Genomic DNA, 19186 nt, shown 5'->3' on the forward strand with positions numbered 1-19186 from the left:
GACAGTGGTGAGATTTGAACCAATGACCTTCTGATTAGCCCCATTGTTGAATAAATGTATTTACAATTATATACAAAATTAGTTTTTGCAGTCTAGCAGACGCTAAATGAAGTGGAGATTGTTAATTTGAATATAGCAGGTACAATGGATATACATTTTGCTATGATGCAAATTAGCGACATTAGCATAATTGTACATCAAAGAGATTAAACTAATTTTCCAGTCGCCTTGCATGCAGAATGCCTGTGCAATTAATGCTCTAAAAGCAAGCAAATCCGTTTGCTTTTTTCATAGAACATCAAGTGAATCACGATCGCGTTGCCATAACCTCCAGCTGTTTACAATGACCAGATCAACAAAATGAAAAAAGAACCTATGATAGTACTTTTGTTTACCTTACGTGGATGCAATAATATGCAATTAGCGCGTCAAGAGCGTCAACTTGGTGTACAGGCCGAATATGTGTGGCCTTTTACAACTTTTCATTTAGTTCTGCCTAAAAATAAAAGGCAGAAATTGCATTTACATCCCAGCATGCTATTTGTGCAATGATGTTGTTTTTACAATAATAATAGAAGTAAATTCATCAAAGCATTTGAAATCTATGCACAGGAATTCACGTTTATGATATTGCACCTAAATACAATATTATTCATATGCATATAATTTATATATTGCCTAATGTAGCAAAAACACGACAATGCAAAATCTTAAAAAAAATTTTGCCACATGGAGTTTATTCCGATATGTTAACAACAGAAGCAAACACTAAGGCGGTTCATATTTTATAACTTGACACAACTTTCCTCAAATTTGGACAATTTCCCCAAATTAGCAGTAATTCCACCTGCACGGTAAAACTTTGCTATCATCAGGTGGCTGTAGTTTTCACTACGACAGCTAGATGGCGTTATTAGTGCCTCCAATACGGATTCTTGCTACATGCACCAACTGGCAAAAAATATATAATTATTTTGACTTGAAGCATTTCCGGTGAGTATTGTTGTGGGAAATACTATTTTTTTGAGCACAGCAATGTAGCTCAGGTGTTTAGTGTTCACATTTTCCACGAATGCGATCAAACCGTAAAACAACAAACACAGAAATTCAGTTTTGACGAATGCAGTTGTAGTTTTCTGAAACATGTTTCTGAAAGCTTTTGGAACTGTAGTTCAACAAATACAAGAAAGCCTTCAGTCTTTCTATATACTATACATGTCTCTCTCTGTCTGCTAGTGTGTGTCTGTCTCTGTGTCTCTATCTATCCATCTCTCTCTCTCTACCGATGTCTCTATCCATCCTGTCTGTCTGCCCTTTTTATTATTTATTTATCGCTCTGCTAATCTGTCTGTATATCCTTTCCTCTATCTATCCAACCATCCATCTCTTTCTCCACATCAGTCTGCCTGTCACTATCTCTCCATTTCTCTCTGTCGACCAATGTCTCTATCTAGCCATTCTGTCTGTCTGCCCTTTTCTCTATTTATTAATGTCTGTATACCCTTTTTTTTCCCCTCTCTCTCTCATACTTATATATATGTCTGCCTGTGTCTCTATCCAGCCATCTCTCTCCATCTACCAATATCTCTATCTAGCCATCCTGTCTGTCTGCCCTTTTCTCCATCTATCCATCTGCCTGTCTCTCTCCACATCAGTCTGCCTGTGTCTCTATCTATCCATCTCTCTGTCTAGCGATGTCTCTATCTGGCCATCCTGTCAGTCTGCCCATGTCTTAGTCTGTCTGTATACCCTTTTTTCAATCTATCCGTCTGTCTGTCTGTCTGTCTGTCTGTCTGTCCCTATATCGTTCCCTCTCTCTTTCTGCCCATGTCACTATCTTTAGTGGCTGTGTCTCTCTGTCTGTCTGTATTGACCTGTCTCTATCTGCTTGTCCCTCACTCTCTCCATGGCTATGTCCCTGTCTCTGCCTATCTGTTCAGCTTTACTGAGCTCGGCGCACTTCGTCTGCTTGTCATCCTGTAACATCTCCCCAGACCCAGACGCATCAGACAGAACACACAGGAGATAAAATACCCAGTACACTTTTAGAGGTCAGAATCTACCTGTAATGTTGCAAACATCTGGAAATCGCACTGAGAATCACTTGTAATAAGAGTGAGGAATGTGCTCTGAGGTGTGAATGAATTGTTATTTAAACTCTGCAGGTGTGAGCAGACATGACATGCAACACATTCCAAAGCATCAAAAGCCCTCTTGCATACACACTGGTTTTTCTTTTGACAGTCGAGAAAACACTCAAGGAGACACACAGGGACACAAACTCAACACTTTATTCACTTTTCTGCAACTGCGAGCTGGCGAGGAAAATCTTTCCAGACGAGACCCACATCCTGTGCTGCTCACGTCCCATGGTTCTGCGTCCTGTTGGACAAAATAAAAAAAGGTTTCTACTTGTAACATGTACATTACAGCAGTGAAATACTTTCTTCACATATCCCAGAGTGTCAGGAAGCTGGAGTCCTACATGATACAGATGAAGCACAGAGGGGTAAAGGTCCAGATGTAAAAGTGGAAGTGGTGGGACTTGAACCAACAACCTTCCTATCAGTAACTCAGAGCTTTAAAACACAGATCCTCCACCTCCTTCTAAAGGTTTTGTGTCTCAGCTTGTCAGGAAACTGGAGTCAAATCAGGAAGGTGGCAGCTCAGTGGTAAATTGGAGCTTAGTTACTGATCAATAGGTTTGGGATTCAAGTCCAGGTATTGCCAAGCGGTCACTCTTGGGCCCTTGAGCAAGGCCCTTAACCCTCTGTGCTAGCTTCCTAACATCGGTAAGATATGTGAAGAAAGAATTTCACTGTACTGTAAAAAGCATTTTTGTTCATTATTTCTTCATCTCTCTTTCTTTCCTACCTTCCTTATTTGTTTCTTTCCTTCCTTTATTCCCTTCCATCCTTATTTATTTCCTAAATTCTTTCCTTCTATCCTTTTCTTTCCTTCCCTCCTTCTTTCCTCACTACCTACCTTCCTTCCTTGCTCATTTCCTTCTTTGTATTTTCCTCTATCCTTCTTTCCCTTTCCTTACTTTCTTCTTTCCCTCTACCCCTTTCCTTTCTTCATTCCTTCTTAGCCTTTCCTTTCCCTCCCTTTCAGAGTGCAAGGTCAGCTATGATACAGTCCCCCTGAAGCACAGAGGGTTAAGGGCCTTGGTCGAGGGCCCAAAATTGTCAGCTTGGCGATACTGGGGCTTAAACCCCCGACCTTCTGATCAGTAATGCAGCACCTTAATCTCTGAATCAGGGTCATGTTTCGAGATAATTGTTAAAAAATTTAGTCGCACCTCGTTTGACATCTTCAGACGTAGACGACGGACACCGTCTGTTACAGACGCCGTCTGTCTGGTGAACGTCACACAGCACTGTTTCACATCGAATGAGCATCTGAAAAAATAGATAAATAAATCGAACCTCAAACGAAGCTTCATAATGGATTATAGTTATCTAATGTTACATCTAACGTTACCTGATCACGAAGAGGCATGTCGTCTTTGACAAATGTAAACATTTCGATTCGGAAGCGTCTCACGTGGCTCGGGAACGGGACCCGGGGGTCTGCCGTGACTGGGTAGAACACTATCCGGTAACGATCCCCCGGATTTGCACAGCTAGTCATAAAGCATCGGTTTAATACAGTCATCTAGATTTCTTATTTCTTCATGTGCGTGCGCGTGAGAGGGAGCGAAATTACCCGTTCACGACGAGATCCCAGCTCAGCGTGGAGCCTCCGTGATTAGCCGAAGCCCAGCAGTTCTCCAGGACCAGGTGTATCTGTGGGTCAATGGACTGCATCAGCTCGACCTCAAAGTACAGAGGATGCTGTAGATACTGCGTCACTGGATAGTCCTCGTCTATGTAGAAGGAACCATAAGAGGCATCTGGAGGAGAAGAGAGAAAAGCAGGTGAGGGTTACGGTTCATTCCTAACAATTCTGCATGATCCTGATTTGTTGATTCACTGCGTTTGTGTCTTCAGCTGCAGTTTAACTAAAACTTGTCAATGGAAGTAGCAAAGAAGCGTCAGAATGCGTGCACGTGCGGAAGTGTTTACGTCTGCGTCTTTATATATGGATTTGTAAGCATGTGTGTGTGTGTGATTATGTCTGTGCACAAAATGTGTGCGCTTGTGTGTACACGTGTAGGTATGTGTATTTGTTTTGCGCTAGGCTGAGTGTCACACCCAGAAGTGTCAGCTTGGTGTGCATGGGATTTAAACTCATGACCTTCGGATCCAAAGTCCAATGCCTTAACCAGTAAGCTACCACTATAAAAGGTTTGTGGACACCTGACCATAAGATTTGTGCACTTTTTGAACATCCAAGTCCACATTTGCTCTTATAATAACCTCCTCTCTTCTGGTAAGATGTTCCACTAGATATTGTGGAGATTTATTCAACCACAAGGGTGTTAGTAAAGTCAGGCACTGATGTAGGTGAGAAAGTGAGGAGGCCTGGGGTGGAGTCAGCTTTCACATCCATTCCAGAGCTGCTGGGTTGGAGCACTATGGCAGAAGATCTTCCATTTCAATCCATATCTTCATGGAGCTGGCTTTGTGCACAAGGGCTTTGTCATGCTGGAACATGTGCCTCCGAGTTTTGTGGTAAGTTTCAGTTTAGAAAGAACCACATATACACTGGAGGGTCAGGTGTACCTTGAGCAAGCCTCATCCTGACATGCAGTTCTCCAAATCCAGGATCTGCACGGAGTTCAGTTGCTTGTGGCCCAGTGGAAAAGGCCACAGCCAGGGTCTTGGTTAGCTTATAGTTACAGACCACCCCAACTCTGATAATCAGAAACAAACACGTTAATACCAGCATGGTATATAATAAATATCATTACATAATAAAAGGAGAGGAAAAAAAGGCAGAATAAATACAACACTGGATAGTACCGATATTCAGGCCTGTTTATCGTAGCATTCCGCAACATCTGGGCGACAGCTGTCCCATCGCTCATGGCAATGTTGTTCCGATACGTCATGATGCCTTCGTGGAACTGGAGCAAAACAGATGCATGAGGATTAATGGTGAACATTTCTGCCAACTACGTCCAGAGAGCCGTACGAGGTGGTATCAAAAAGTTTCGAGACTACTGGTGCTATTCTGACCGCGTGCGTTACCACGTCTGCTATTTCACCACGTACACAAGTTGGAACAAAGAGAAAACGCGAAATTCCACGTGAAACTGGCCAAATCCGCCAAGGAGACGTTTGACATACGGTGATGCTGCAACGCACGCACGTTTCAAAAGCGGAAGACGGAGATGAGATCAGGAAGAACTTCAATGAGCTCAAACCACTTGAGTGATGATCAGAGAACAATCCACATGATCTCACTTCTGCACCCACCCTACTCTCCAGATTGTATTGCTGTATTGCTGTGCGAGGGGACTATTTTAAATGGTGATACTCTCTTTTAAACATAGTCTCGAAACTTTAATACCACGTCGTATATGAGATCCGAATGCGTACCTACCGTTCTGGTGGTTTGGCAGCTGTTGGTGTTAAAGGAGAAGTAGGCAAAGCGGCTGTTGCTGAAGGCAGGTTTACACAATGGATCCCTCAGTGTTAACTGGCTCGGGACCATCTGGGTTGCGGATTCCACCTTCACGATGAGCGCAGTTATGGATCCGTTGGGTAAACATTCTGAAGAGAAGTCATTCTCAATTTTCATGCCGATAGAAGATCCAGGTTGGTTTGTCCAATCAGAAGACAAAACAATTCTGGCTCTTCATTCTAGTCTAAGATACCTAATAATCTAAAACTCTCTCTCTGATCCTGTCCCCTTTCTTCTTTCCAGACCTGCCGAATTCATCCTGAAGCCCTACCTCTGGATGGAGATCTCTTCACCTGAAAGCCCCTCACTGCTAAACCACCTTAATATCCATAAGGTTACTGTGGAGGGATAAACTCAAGAACCATGAACATTTGGATTTAGACTGTAATTAGTTTTCTACAATGATTAAAGACTACAATTGATAAACAGCTTTGCACTCAAGTGTTAATCAGTGAACAATTAATAATGATGAAACTGTAATAAATGGACATCCCATGTCCCCCAGATGAGGAAGGGTTTCGAGTCTGGTTCCCCTCCAGATTTCTTCCTCATACCATCTCAGGGAGTTTTTCTCTTGCATCACCACTGACTCCACTGGCTCAATCATTAGGGATAAAGTGATAGGGACTCATTTTTGATGGCAAAATATATATTCCTAATTTATTTATTTCTGCTGATTTGGGACAATGCCCATTGTTAAAACTGAAGAGAAAGTTTCACCATGATGCTCATCCAGGAGGTTAAATGAATACTGAATGATCAAAATGGATGAATTAATACAGACTGTATTAAAGATGGCTCTACATTGTTTGGTTTTTGGCCTGCTTTTGCTTTTAAAGACAAAAGGAATTATTTGGTCAGGAGTTAAGATCATGATCATTACATAGAAATTTCAAGATGGAGGAGAACACGCCTGAAAAGTCAGACACGAGACGAAAACGTCCTCAAGGTAAAAAATCTAATGAATTTTCACCGTTGATTCTTGTTAAGTTATGCATAATAGTGTTGTATGATTAATATGGTATGAAAATTGTACAAATCTTTGTAACAGGAAAGATTTACTATGCCTCCTAAATTGAAGTCCACATATGTGGACAATGGGACTTAGCTTCATTATAAATGTAAAAATGTTAGCAAAAAATGTAACTTAAAACAGTTTGGGAAGAATTTGTTATAAAACATACATTTACAATAGTTTACAACAGTATAAATTGACATTGCATGTGTGATAAATAACTTTACATTGATTTTTATTTAATTTTTGATATGATCTCATTTCCAGAGCGTATTCCTCCGTCAAAGGCACTAGAGTCAATTGCTGGGGACACCTCAGAGGTAGAGGACTTATTTGACATTGATGACCCCATAGAGGATGTTGATTATTATCCTCCTCAACAGGTGGAAGTGGGCAGGAGAGTAGTGGGATGAAGACCCCACTACACAGTCCACTGTGGCTATCCGGGGACGTAAACGCCGCCTTGGTGAAACCTATTGTTGCCCAGACCTTAGCAATGCCATTTCGCGCACTCCCAGACACCGGACCCAGCGGGTTGATGGCTCAAACAATGACCCTAAAGAGCCAACACCAGGACCAAGCTTTCAAGGACAACCCAAGCAAGGACGAGGAGTGCGCTGGCGGGCTGCTCAACTGACCCCAAACCTAGCCCAGTTTGAGCCTGAGGAGGAAACTGAGCAGGGCAGAGAAGGCTGGACCACACTGAACTATGTAAACCAGTATATTGATTAAGATTTAATTAAACTGATTGTATACAGCTCCAATGGGCTGGGAAAATTTGTGTTGTAAAGTGGTATGACAACAAGCCAGTATTGATGCTGTCTGTTGTTCATGATCCAGACGAACAAATATTGTTTGTGAATACAACAACAAGATGGGTGGGGTTAACCTCACAGACAGGATGATCAGCTACTATAGAATGAGTGTCCGTACCAAGAAGTGGACTCCTCGGATGCTCATGCACTTCACAGATGTTGCTTTAGCCAACAGCTGGCTACTGTACGGCCAAGACAAAAAGGACATTCCTAGTTTGGAGTAATTTAAGTGTTACAAAAAAGCAAAAGCGAAACATAAGCAAATTGTCAAGGATTTTTGGATAAGATGGCTTGTTTCTTACAAATTTTGTTTTTCCATATCCATGTTTAGAAGCTGAAACAGTTATATATGCAACAGTAACAATGAAAAATCTTCAGGCACAGTGCTCAGACTATAAATAAAAGATATTTGCACTTTGTTACACAATGGTGTCTTGATTATTTTCTGTAGATACAGATTGAGTATCTACAGAATTTTTTTCCCCAAAAAGAGCTTCATGTTCAAAGAAAATATATGGTTATTATAATTATTGGTTCTTCCTAACCCCAAATAGCTGGAAGAAATCTAAAATGCAAGCCAAACCAAAGCTCGGGTCTTAGGAGGTTAAGGGCTTTGCTCAAGGGCCCAATTGGGGAACCAAAACGAGTACTGCGTTTGGCCTATTTTTTTCACCTATTCATAAAAATGCTGAACACAAGTCAGATCAGAGTGCTGAAAAACAACCGGTCACAACACATATTTGTCTTTGCACTAGCCCGTCTTCGCTCAAGAATTTTTCCGGATTACGCCGATTGAAGATGTAGGTTTTTTATTTTTTTGTCACAGATCAATCGTTAGAGGATCTTCATAGAATCTGACAGTACAGACTTTATTGCTCCGTTCTTTCTAATATTTGGCATATCATTGGTATAGTGTGAGAAGTAATGTTACTGACTGGGTAAAATCACTAAGTCTTATTTTTCAGCATCACGCTTCATTTCAATTTGTAGAGAGTTTTAACAATGAACATTGTTCCATTTACAGCCTTAAATAGATTACAAAAATACAAATTTCAGCATGATAAAACAGTCCTTATAGGTTTATCCCTTATGATCGAACTGGTGGAGAGGGAAAAACTCTGAGATGGTATGATTAAGAAACCCAGAGAGGAACCAGATTTAGAAAGAAACCCATCCTCATCTGGCGATTCCTTCTGTTTTCCAGATCCAGGCCAAATGTGGTGTGCTGTAACATGTCTTCATTTTCCTATTAAAGTAAACAATAGTGTGAATTGGCAGATTCACCCATAAATAAGACCTTACTTTATACTGTCTATATGTAGATACATATGTGGGGAAACAATACATCGAACAATAGCATCAAACTTGATCAAAAGGTCTTTGTTTTGGAAAATAGATAAAAAAAAAAAGTGTGTCGAAAAGGTCATTTTGCTGTGCATTTGTTCGTCTCAAATGTACACGAGTCCAAAAGAAAAGGCAGATGAAAGAACATTTATGCCATTAGACTGCTGTAGTTGGATTTGTGATCAGGATTTGAAAGCAGTAAAAAAAAAAAAAAAAAAAAAAAAAAAAAAAAAAAAAAGACATACCAGTCATGATCAAGGGAAAAGTGCAAGCCATGGAGAAGTTCTTAAATTGCCAGCTGTTGTACGATATCACTACATTAATCCGAGCCCTCAGTGACGACAGATCGGCCTTCTGTTATTTACAAAGAGAGAAAAAGCACTTAACCGACACAAATCACAGCATGAGAGAGACACATTAAATGCACGCTGTACCTCAAAAAACACGTCTTGTGCCAGGAAAGGGACGGTCATATACACGTGAGTTCCGTTTTCCTGAACACCGTACTGCTTATACAGGTCAGCTGTGAGGTCACGCATGCCAACTCTTACACGGTACTGCACATCCTGTTTCCACTGTCCGATTGTGATGTAGAAGTTCTTATCATCACAGATTCCATTCATGGTAAGAGTTGCTGTGGAGTTACAAAAGAAATCAGTTTACATCCATCCATCCATCAATACATTGATCTATCCAATCCATCCATCCATCCACAAATCAATTCGTCCATAAATCTATTTATCCATCCATTACTCCATCCATCCATCCAATCCATTAATCCATTAATCAATTAATGCATCCATTAATTAATCCATCCATCCACAAATCAATACACAAATCAATTAATCTATCCATCCATCCGTCTGTCCGTCCACCCCTTTTTCCATCCATCCATAAATCACTCCATCCTTCCATCCATAAATCAATTCATGCATCCATAAATCAATCATTTCATCAATCCATTGATACATAAATCACCCCATCCATTCATAAATCACTCCATCTTTCCATCCATAAATCAATCCATCTATCTATTTCTTGTTATCTGTCCATCCATCAATAAATAAATAAATCCATCCATCTAATCATCCATCCATCAATCCATTGATACATAAATCACTTTATCCATCAATAAACCAATCAATCTTTCCATCAATAAATCAATCCATCTATCCATTGATCCATCCATCCATCCATCCATATGTAAAAATCAATCCATCGCTTTCACATAGTTGTACTTACAGATGTCTTTGCGAGTAGCTTCCACCACAGCAGAGTGAGAAAAGTGAGTGTACTCAGGAAGGACTAATAAACCGAAGGTAATGGAGAAACTGTAGACGATTTTCATCGGGTTGATGTTCTGTAATAAAGAGCAGTCAGGGTGAGGAATCATGCTGGATTACATTGTTACTTTATTCCATGCAGTTCCTGATATAAAGCACGTCATCAATCAGAACATTAATCACACAATCCCTGGCTGATTGAGCGGAAGTGACACGTGAGCCAAAAGAAAGAGGAACGATGGAAAAAGAACAGGGGGAAAAAATGGAAAGAGGAAAGGAAAGAAAGAAAAATAAAGGACACCAAAAAGAAGCAAAAAAAATGACAAGACCAAAAGGTAGAAAAAGGAAAGAAAGAAACAATAAGACAAAAATGAGACAAAAAGGTAAAGAATAAAAGAGAAAGAAAATAGGGGAAAAATAACTACCTACATTTCAAATAACTAGGTGTTTAAAGTTTTTAATCCTGAATTTAACCCTTTAATGGTCTCGCTTTTTTATTCTTTAGTCTGACAGGAAGTCTTTTGATCTGATGGTCTAAAAGCCGAGTTGTATGTTCTATAAAAGGTAAAAGTGCATGATCAACACACTGATTTAGATCATTTTAACTAAACTAAAATGCATCCTTTTTCAATCCAAACCCCGCTCCTTTAGCAATTCTGACTAATTCTATCCGGCCAAATTCTTGAGAAAGTCAGATCAATCCTGTATTGACTGTTCCTTGAAAAATTCCAATTGATCCCATCCTGCTGGCTTCTTGGGGAGTTCTGATCAACCCTATCCTGGCGACACCTTCAGAGATTCTGACCAAACCGATCCTGGCAGCTCAAGGAATTCTGACCAATCCTATCCTGGAGACTCCTTGAGCGTTTCTGACCAATCCCATCCTACTGGCTCCTTCGGGGATTCTGACTAAACCAATCCTGGCAGCTCTTTGAACCATTCTGACCAATCCTATCCTGTCGACACCTTTAGGGATTCTGACCAATCCCATCCTACCAGCCCTTGGAGCAATCCTGACCAGTCCTATCTTGCCAGCTCCTGCAAAGAATCTGACCAAAACCACCCTGCCAGCTCTTTGTGAAATTCTGACCAATCCTATCCTGCTAGCCCTCCTAAGGAATTCTAACCAATCGTGCCCAATGCTTAGGGAATTCTGGGCAATCATTTAAACTTAAACTAATCTAATCTAATTATTGAAACAATCAACACTTACGGTTCTTAGGACAGCAGGATCAGAGAAAGGCACATGAATGCTGAAAGCCTTGGAGCCATCAGGAAACAAGTGTTCCTGTAGATTAAACCCTTTTCTATTGGCCTCTTCTACACTAATCACTCCAGTTGACAAAGTTATGTTTAGCAGCTCCACATCGGGAAGAAAGGAACCCAGCATTATACTGAACACTTCAGAGTCTGCAGGGGTATCTGTAAAAAAAAAAACAGAAAAGAATGTAAACACCGCAGCTATGGTTGCTTTAATGTATGGTTTTATATAATTATTGCGTCACTTACTGTCTAAAACTAAGAGCGGCCGAGGCTCTGGTGGTGTAATAATAGGATAATGGACTTTGTATCTGGTGAGTTCAGGCTTAAGTCCATCTTGCCAAAGCATTTCAAGCATGGGTTCAATACTGTAAGTGATGTGGTACTCATTATCCACTGCAATACTCTTTAAAGGGAAGAAAAATGTCAAATAGCGATCAGTTTTTTTGTTGTAAAATAAAACATCCATATTGCCGAGGTTTTCAAAGATGAGAGGTTTGCATTTATGAGTATTAAAAAAATAATAATTCTGCCACCACCACACCCCCAAACCCCACCACCTGTCCCCAATCATCCCCACCAAATACAAAAAAATAAAATAAATGTCTTTGTTAAAATATCAAGTTCTAAGTCAATATCATCAAACAGCATCAAATATAAAAACAGAGAAAATAAAAGTATAGTGAAATTTTTTTATTTACTTGCCTTAATTACCCAATTCTTTGTGGTTGCTTTGAGTATATAAACTTGATTTTTAAAATTAAAATAAAGATCGATAAAGAAAATGAACAAAAAACAATGATATAAATCCTTCCGTTTATTGTGCCCCACCTGTCATGTCTTTATTCCCCACTAGAGGGGTGTGCCCCACACTTAAGAACCACTGGGTTCCTATGAGAACAATGGCTCAAGTGGAAGTGCAAAGGCAAATGTATACAAAATCCAATCATTGCGCTTCAAATATTGCTCAGCCAATCAGATTTTACAACCAAAAATAGCTGAAGTTTCAGTTGATAGAAACTGATCCATAGCAGTACTGACCAACCTTATAATATCCATCTGTTCCACCGATAGGTAAGGAAATTATAATCTGGAGCTCTGTTGTCTTCATGGTATACCCCTTAGCTTCCATTTCTGTTTGATTAAGCCTCTTTCCATTAATTCCCATGAACATTTCGAGAATTTGATGCTCTGGACCAGTCTTTAGAGCCATAATGTAATGGGGCATATACCATGTGATGAGTTCGCTAGTAAAATGGAGTCCACCTGGAAAACAAAAGATTTTTACCTACATGGATCTCGGAGCCTAAATCGTGCCCAAGCTCCAGTCACGTACCAGTTGGACAGACAGCGGTGCTGTCAATAATCGTTACAGACCACGCCCTCTTTAAGTAGGTGCTCACTTGTAAGAACTCCATTTGCACACCATTCACCTGGAAGAACACTAGAAATCAGTATCAAAATGTACACACAGTATTTACACACCATACACTCACTCACATCCTCAATATAAGTTTCAGGCGTGTTATAGGGGCTTCTCAGAACCAGTCGTGTGGGGGTCATCAATACGCCATAACCTGCTTTCTGAACATCCTCCAAAATCATCGCCTTTTCTTTGGGCGTGTAAAAGACCATCCTCCAAATATTGCTCAGAGTGTTAGAGGCCTAAAGAGATGAGAATTAAGGGAAGATTCTTTTTATTTTATTTTTTTTGCATCAAACTTAAACTCAAAAGTTTGAGGTAAGAACATCAGGAGGATGGTGATGTAGCAAACGCTAAAGAAAGAGAAAGAAGAGGAAGCTCCAGGACCTTTCTACATTATGCAAATAAACCAAATGTGCCCCATCACATCTAAAAGGACATTATCCTGCACAATTCTGTCCAAGCCTGCAAGCCTAATCCTGCCCAACATATACAACCCGACTTCATGTTACATTTACCTGTTGATCAGCAGACAATCTGTTGATTCCTGAGACTGCTCCTCCAAGCTGCTTATGCATATTGATATCATGGTGTACTCTGTGAACAGAGACCTTACAAAACAGAGTTTGATTAAAATTCCTATATTAATACTCTGTAGAAATATGTGGCTAAAAAGATCAGAAATAATAAAAGGAATCGTGGATTCGTTTTAGACTTGTGCTTGGATAGTGGTCTCCATAAACATGGAGAAAGTTTCATGTGAAGTGACTTGCTCCTCTAAAACAAAGCATAATAGTTGGCCAAATGAATTGCTATTTATGACCTTGGGTAGGCGCCTTTATCAGAGTGACTTACAATTATACAACTCTGTATTCAATGGTAAAAAGTCTTGCTCAGTAGCCCAGGAATGGCAACTTGGAGGTGTAGGATTTGAACTTATGACCTTCCAATCAAAAGTCCAACGTCTTAACCTTAAGTTTTCCCCTTTAAAGAGCTAGCATGTAGAACTAGCATAACCGATGTTTATAGAACTAGAAAAATAGAACTAGCACAACCGACACACGCCAAACTAATGACCTTCTAATCAAAAGTCCAACGTCTAAACCTTCAGTTTTTCCCCCTTTGAAAAGCTTGCATGAAGAACTAGCATGTAGAACTAGCATAACCGATGTTTATAGAACTAGAAAAATAGAACTAGCACAACCGACACATGCCAAACTAATGACCTTCTAATCAAAAGTCCAACGTCTAAACCTTAAGTTTCCCCCTTTTAAAGAGCTAGCATGAAGAACTAGCATAACCGATGTTTATAAAACTAGAAAAACAGAAGTAGCACAACCCACAGTTTTTTGAGACACTTGTCCATCTATTTGAGAGTGTTTATCGCATGCTGAAGTAAACTGAACGTAAGGCTCAGGTTTGGAAAGAGCAAATTGCTGCTTTTAAAAGTTTTTTTGTCTTTACTCAGTCATATAAAGCCTGTCCTGAACTCGCTTAGGACTCATCTTCACGCATCCATGTGCACGTTTCTATGCCGCGATTAAGACTTATCAAGTCGTTCTTATACATAAATCCTGACTGCACATATGCAAGAACACCTGGTGGTAGAAGAATTAAATCATAAGGCAGCTGATTAGCAAAAGTGCAGTACAGTGCAGAACAGTAACTGAAGTGGTTGGTTCATTTAAATTGGTCTTCTTACACATATACAGATGGAAACAAATGTGTTGGTACCCCCAGAAAAGAAATAAAATTCATTGGATTATTGTGATTGCGATTTTCAACCTTGTTGCTTTCTTTCGTTTTGCTAAAACGCATAACAGCCACGACTTCAATTAAATTCAAGTATATTTTTATAGCGCTTTTCAAAGTGAACATTGTCTCAACGATAAAGAATATAAGAATTATAAAACAAAATTTAAGTGAATTATATGTATTCACCCCCAGTGATGAAGCCTGGGGTGACTGTGGCAAGGAAAAGCTTCCTTAGATGGTATGAGAAAGAAAACGTGAAAGGACCCAGACTCAACCCATCTTCATCTGGATTAGACTAAGAGTGTGATCCAGATGAGTGACACGTGAACACCGGAGTGTGTGATGAGTGATGTCCTTTCTACAGTTTTCTACAGTCAGTTGGGGTTGTGGAACCAGGAGCTCCTGAGCAATAAATTATGAGTTCATTTTAGATTCGACACAAACCTCCTCAATGCCAGATGTTCAATTATTGAGCAACAGCATATGTAGAATATTATATTTTGAGTTTTGATTAAGTAATTGTTTATCCTAAAAGTCTAATCTCTGAAATGGAATTCATCTGGTGCTGGTAAATCTCGAGATGGTTTGGGTTCCTCATGGGATCACCATCTTTTCTTTGAAGGTCTGTAAGAATGTGCTTTGGATAAATGAGAGAAAACTGGTGCTTTTGGCAATGCAAATCATTGGTGTGTTCACAGACTCCAAAATTAAGCAATTTTGGGACAGCTATTGCTGTTTCTGGCCCCAGTGGACCTGAATCTGTACAAGAGAGAATAAAGATTTGGAGTGCATAAGCTTCCCCTTAGTTAAAGTTCATGGGTTCTTCCACAAGTTAGCGACCCAAAGCGTACCTTTAAACTTTAAAACAATGGACTATTCTGAAATTCTATGAGACCTCTGGAGAGGGAACCCTTCAAAACCATGAAATCTGGAGCATGAAAAGTGGACCAACCTACATGTTGAAAGTCACAATGAGAGCTAAAGAAATCGTTTGTTTGCAGGTTTAAATGTTAAAGCAACAACATTTTGGGTTTCGGGTCCTATCATGTGTGTTCATGACCATTTATTATTAAAGATATTTTGTTAAATTGAAATAAAAGCTAATTCAAATCAATTAAAATTAGACACCAGGTACCAGTTAATTCCGAGGAAATTGAATTTTTTCCCCCCTTGTAGGAGCACCAAGACATTTGCCCACTATCTAAAACTGGAGAGTGGTTGATCTTTCCAGCCTAGCTAGTGAGAGAGCTCTGCCGTGAAAAGAAATTACCTCCATGAAGTTTCGTTCGCAGAAAATCTCACGTGAAACCCATCGGTCGTATTCGCACGTCTTTTCCACCTCAAGTACATCAGAAGACATCTGGTTACCGTACAGCTGCAGGCGCAGTCCGATATCAAACACAGCATCAGCCTGAGACCAGCATCAACCAGGAAGCATGAAGGAACAGGAAGGAAGAGTGAATTCATCAACGCACTGGTAATGTTGTGTATAGTTTTTGGGGACTGCATATAAATATCAGTACATGATTATGAACAAAGCAGCTTAGCAGTGACATGTAGAGTCTCGAATTTCCCCAGGGATCGGACTCGATACTGTAGCCGCACTGAATCGCCAGGGCCTCCGTTAACTTCACGGCCTGTGAACCATCTGAATATTTAAAAGGAAAAAAAAATTCTTTAATCACAGTTTAATAAATAAATAAATGAATAAACACACTATGGCCAGAAGATTGAGGACACCTGACCAGAAGATTGGTCTGCCCTTTTTGGAACATCCCATTCCACATTTTGTGCCCTTTTGCTCTTATAATAAGCTTCACTCTTCTGGGAAGATGCTCCACTAGATTTTAAAGTGTACATAAAGTCAGGTACTGATGGTGAGGTGGGGATTAATGGGGTGCAGTCAGCATTCACATTCATTTCAAAAGGTGTTTGATAGGGTTCAATAGCTCTATGGCAGAAGATCTTCCATACCAACCATGTACACCATACCCCCATGAAGTGCACAGGGGCTTTGTCTGGAACAGGTTTGGGTCTCCTAGTTCAAGCGAAGAGAAAATTTCATGCTAAAAATTTGCTGGTCCACTCCATCTCTCAAGGTAAAAGGTAGGTATACATCTAGACTCTTCTGTTCTGCCACTGAAGTGGTCTTTAAACGACAGGTGAAGACCTACCTGTGAACTATAATTAGTCTGAGTTTTAGGCTGATGGTATCATATTTGCAACCAAGTGTTGATTTCTTCATTAATAGACTCAAAGCACTTTTGTACACCACTCTGGATGAGAGCATCTAATAAAATGCTGTAAAATGGTACCATTCTCATGAAGGACCACATAAATAACATACTATATTTGCTCAATCATTGGACATTTGAAGGCTCTGACATGGAGGAATTGATGTCGAATCTAAAATGATCTCAGATGTTGAATTCATTTATTGCTTAGGAGCTCCTGGTTCCACAACTCCAACTGACTGTAGAAAGGACATCAATCCAGTGCTCATGTTAGTTCTCACTCTCCGGCGTTTGTAATTATTTATAAATCACACTCTTGAAATCACCCAAATGTGGACAGGTTCCTCTTAAGGTTTCTTCCTCATACCATCTAAGAGAGTTTTTCCTTGCCAGATCATTGGGGATACATTCTGTAAAGCAGCTTTGAGACAATGTCCATTGTGGAAAGCTCTTCAGAAAAACAAATTGAATCCCAATACATTTTGTCCATATATATATATATATGTGTATATAATGAAGTTTTAAGCTCAAGATTACTTACTGATGGCTTCCACTTCCAGTTGACGACCTAAAGACAGAGACCTATCCAAGGAAAGCTTCATAACATTCCCGAGACACTCCAAAGTCAAGCCAGCTCCTGCAATTATCGTAGTCATCACAATGTGCTCGTAAGGGTTTGGGGGTAAAAAGAAAAAAGTATATGACTTACTTTGACTGAAAGCTTTGCTTCCAAGAGCAATCCCCAGGAGCATGAAGGTACTTAAGGAAACAGGAAGATCATATCAGTTCCAGATGTTTCACGCATAATATCTGATTTCATAGAACTTACCATAATTCATAGAAAGGTGCCATAGTATTAAAGAGACCTGTGTGTTCCGTCAGTGCTTCACAAGTGTAATATGTTGAGGAAGACACCTACACAAGCCTACACCAATCCCACTGAATATCATCAATAATCCTGAGGTTATTTGTCTATACAGGGTGTATATCTTTTCTATGACGGTCAGGATTCATGGAAAAGAACCAGAATCAAGATAAACAGTTTAAATGTGGTGTTCAGATCTTCTCCAGCGAGGTAAAGCCACACCCAAGCACTCCCAGGTGATCTTAATGACACTGATGGACCTCAGGATGCAGGTAGGTATGTTGACCAGCAGAGGGCGTAAATCTGCTCATTTCATACCAAGATGCGACCAAGTAAAAGTACCAAATATTATTCTTTACATATTTGGTGTAATTTAAATAGTTTTAGAAACAAAAATGGATTCAAATCATAGAAAATTTATATTTTTTGACACATTCTAAAAATATATGCAGTTTTCACACATTTACACAATACACAGAAAACTTCTTTTTCTTTCGGCTTCTCCCATTAGGGGGCGCCACAGCGAGTCATCCGTCTCCATACCCCTCTGTCCTCTACATCTGCCTCTTTCAAACCAACTCCCTGCATGCCTTCCCTCACCACATCCATAAACCTCCTCCTTGGTCTTCCTCTTTTCCTCCTTCCTGGTGGCTCCATCCTCAGCATTCTCCTACTGATATACCCCATGTCCCTCCTCTGCACATGTCCAAACCATCTCAATCTCACCTCCCTCACCTTGTCTCCAAAACGTCCTACATGTGCTGTCCCTCTAATAAACTCATTTCTAATCCTGTCCATCGTCGTCACTCCCAACGAACATCTCAACATCTTCAGCTCTGCTACCTCCAGCTCCACCTCCTGTCTTTTACTCAATACCACTGTCTCTAATCCATACAACATCTCAGGTCTCACCACAGTCCTATAAACTTTCCTCTCCTCTGCACATGTCCAAACCATCTCAATCTCGCCTCCCTCACCTTGTCTCCAAAACGTCCTACATGCGCTGTCCCTCTATTTATTCAGCTTTTTCCCAAACTGCCACCACAAAGCTGGAGGCACACAATTGTATTGGACAGAGACGTCCAATCTTTTCCACAAAGGACCAGTGTGGGTGCAGGTTTATCTATCTGTCTACCCCTCTGTCTGTTTATTTATTTGTCTACCCCCTGTCTGTCTGTCTGTCTGTCTGTCTTTCTGTCTATCTATCTGTCTGTCTGTCTGTCTCTCTACCCCTGTTTATTTATAGGGATAAACCAGAACACTGACTGCACTCCGGCCTCCTCACATGAACTACATCAGTACCTGACTTTACTACATGTCATACATGTACTACATATATGTTGGACTTCTGTTTAAAAGGTCATTAGTTTAAGCTGCCATTGTAGGGCCTTTGGCCTTTAATGTGTTGTGGCGAGTTCGTGTCTGGAGTTTCTTCATCATTTATTCCTCTCTAAATGTTCTGCTTGATGTTGAACTGATGCTGAACTGTATGTTGGAGATTCAGAACTACATGTGAAAGCTGATGAAATGTGAAGGAGCTTGAAATGCAGGAGAGTCTGAGATCTCACACCTTCTGGGACCACGCTTGGAAAGAACGAGTGACCGTCTTCTTCACATGAAG

At 40.2% G+C, this 19186-nt stretch overlaps 1 protein-coding gene across 2 annotated transcripts; it reads right to left on the minus strand.

Annotated features, from left to right (window-relative positions):
• Positions 1–2275: 2275 nt before the first annotated feature.
• On the minus strand, positions 2276–17839 carry zpax1 (zona pellucida protein AX 1). Of its 2 annotated transcripts, XM_083562614.1 has the most exons (21): positions 17530–17838; positions 17410–17459; positions 17242–17337; positions 15990–16114; positions 15737–15877; positions 13230–13322; positions 12789–12953; positions 12625–12721; positions 12334–12554; positions 11538–11694; positions 11242–11450; positions 9988–10105; positions 9180–9379; positions 8991–9099; positions 5491–5660; positions 4908–5011; positions 4668–4798; positions 3709–3895; positions 3484–3625; positions 3302–3401; positions 2276–2382 (listed from the first exon to the last, which is right to left on the minus strand). In XM_083562614.1, exons 1-21 carry the CDS (start codon positions 17550–17552, stop codon positions 2291–2293), a joined length of 2730 nt encoding a protein of 909 aa, XP_083418740.1. In that variant the 5' UTR covers positions 17553–17838; the 3' UTR covers positions 2276–2290. The 2 variants fall into 2 exon arrangements, with proteins under 2 accessions (XP_083418740.1, XP_083418741.1); XM_083562615.1 differs by lacking the exon at positions 17410–17459 and having other exon boundaries at positions 17242–17365; positions 17530–17839.
• Between the last annotated feature and the right edge of the window lie 1347 nt (positions 17840–19186).

The sequence above is a fragment of the Silurus aristotelis genome (genome assembly GCF_946808225.1).
Source record: "Silurus aristotelis genome assembly, chromosome: 15".
Classification (NCBI taxonomy): domain Eukaryota; kingdom Metazoa; phylum Chordata; class Actinopteri; order Siluriformes; family Siluridae; genus Silurus; species Silurus aristotelis.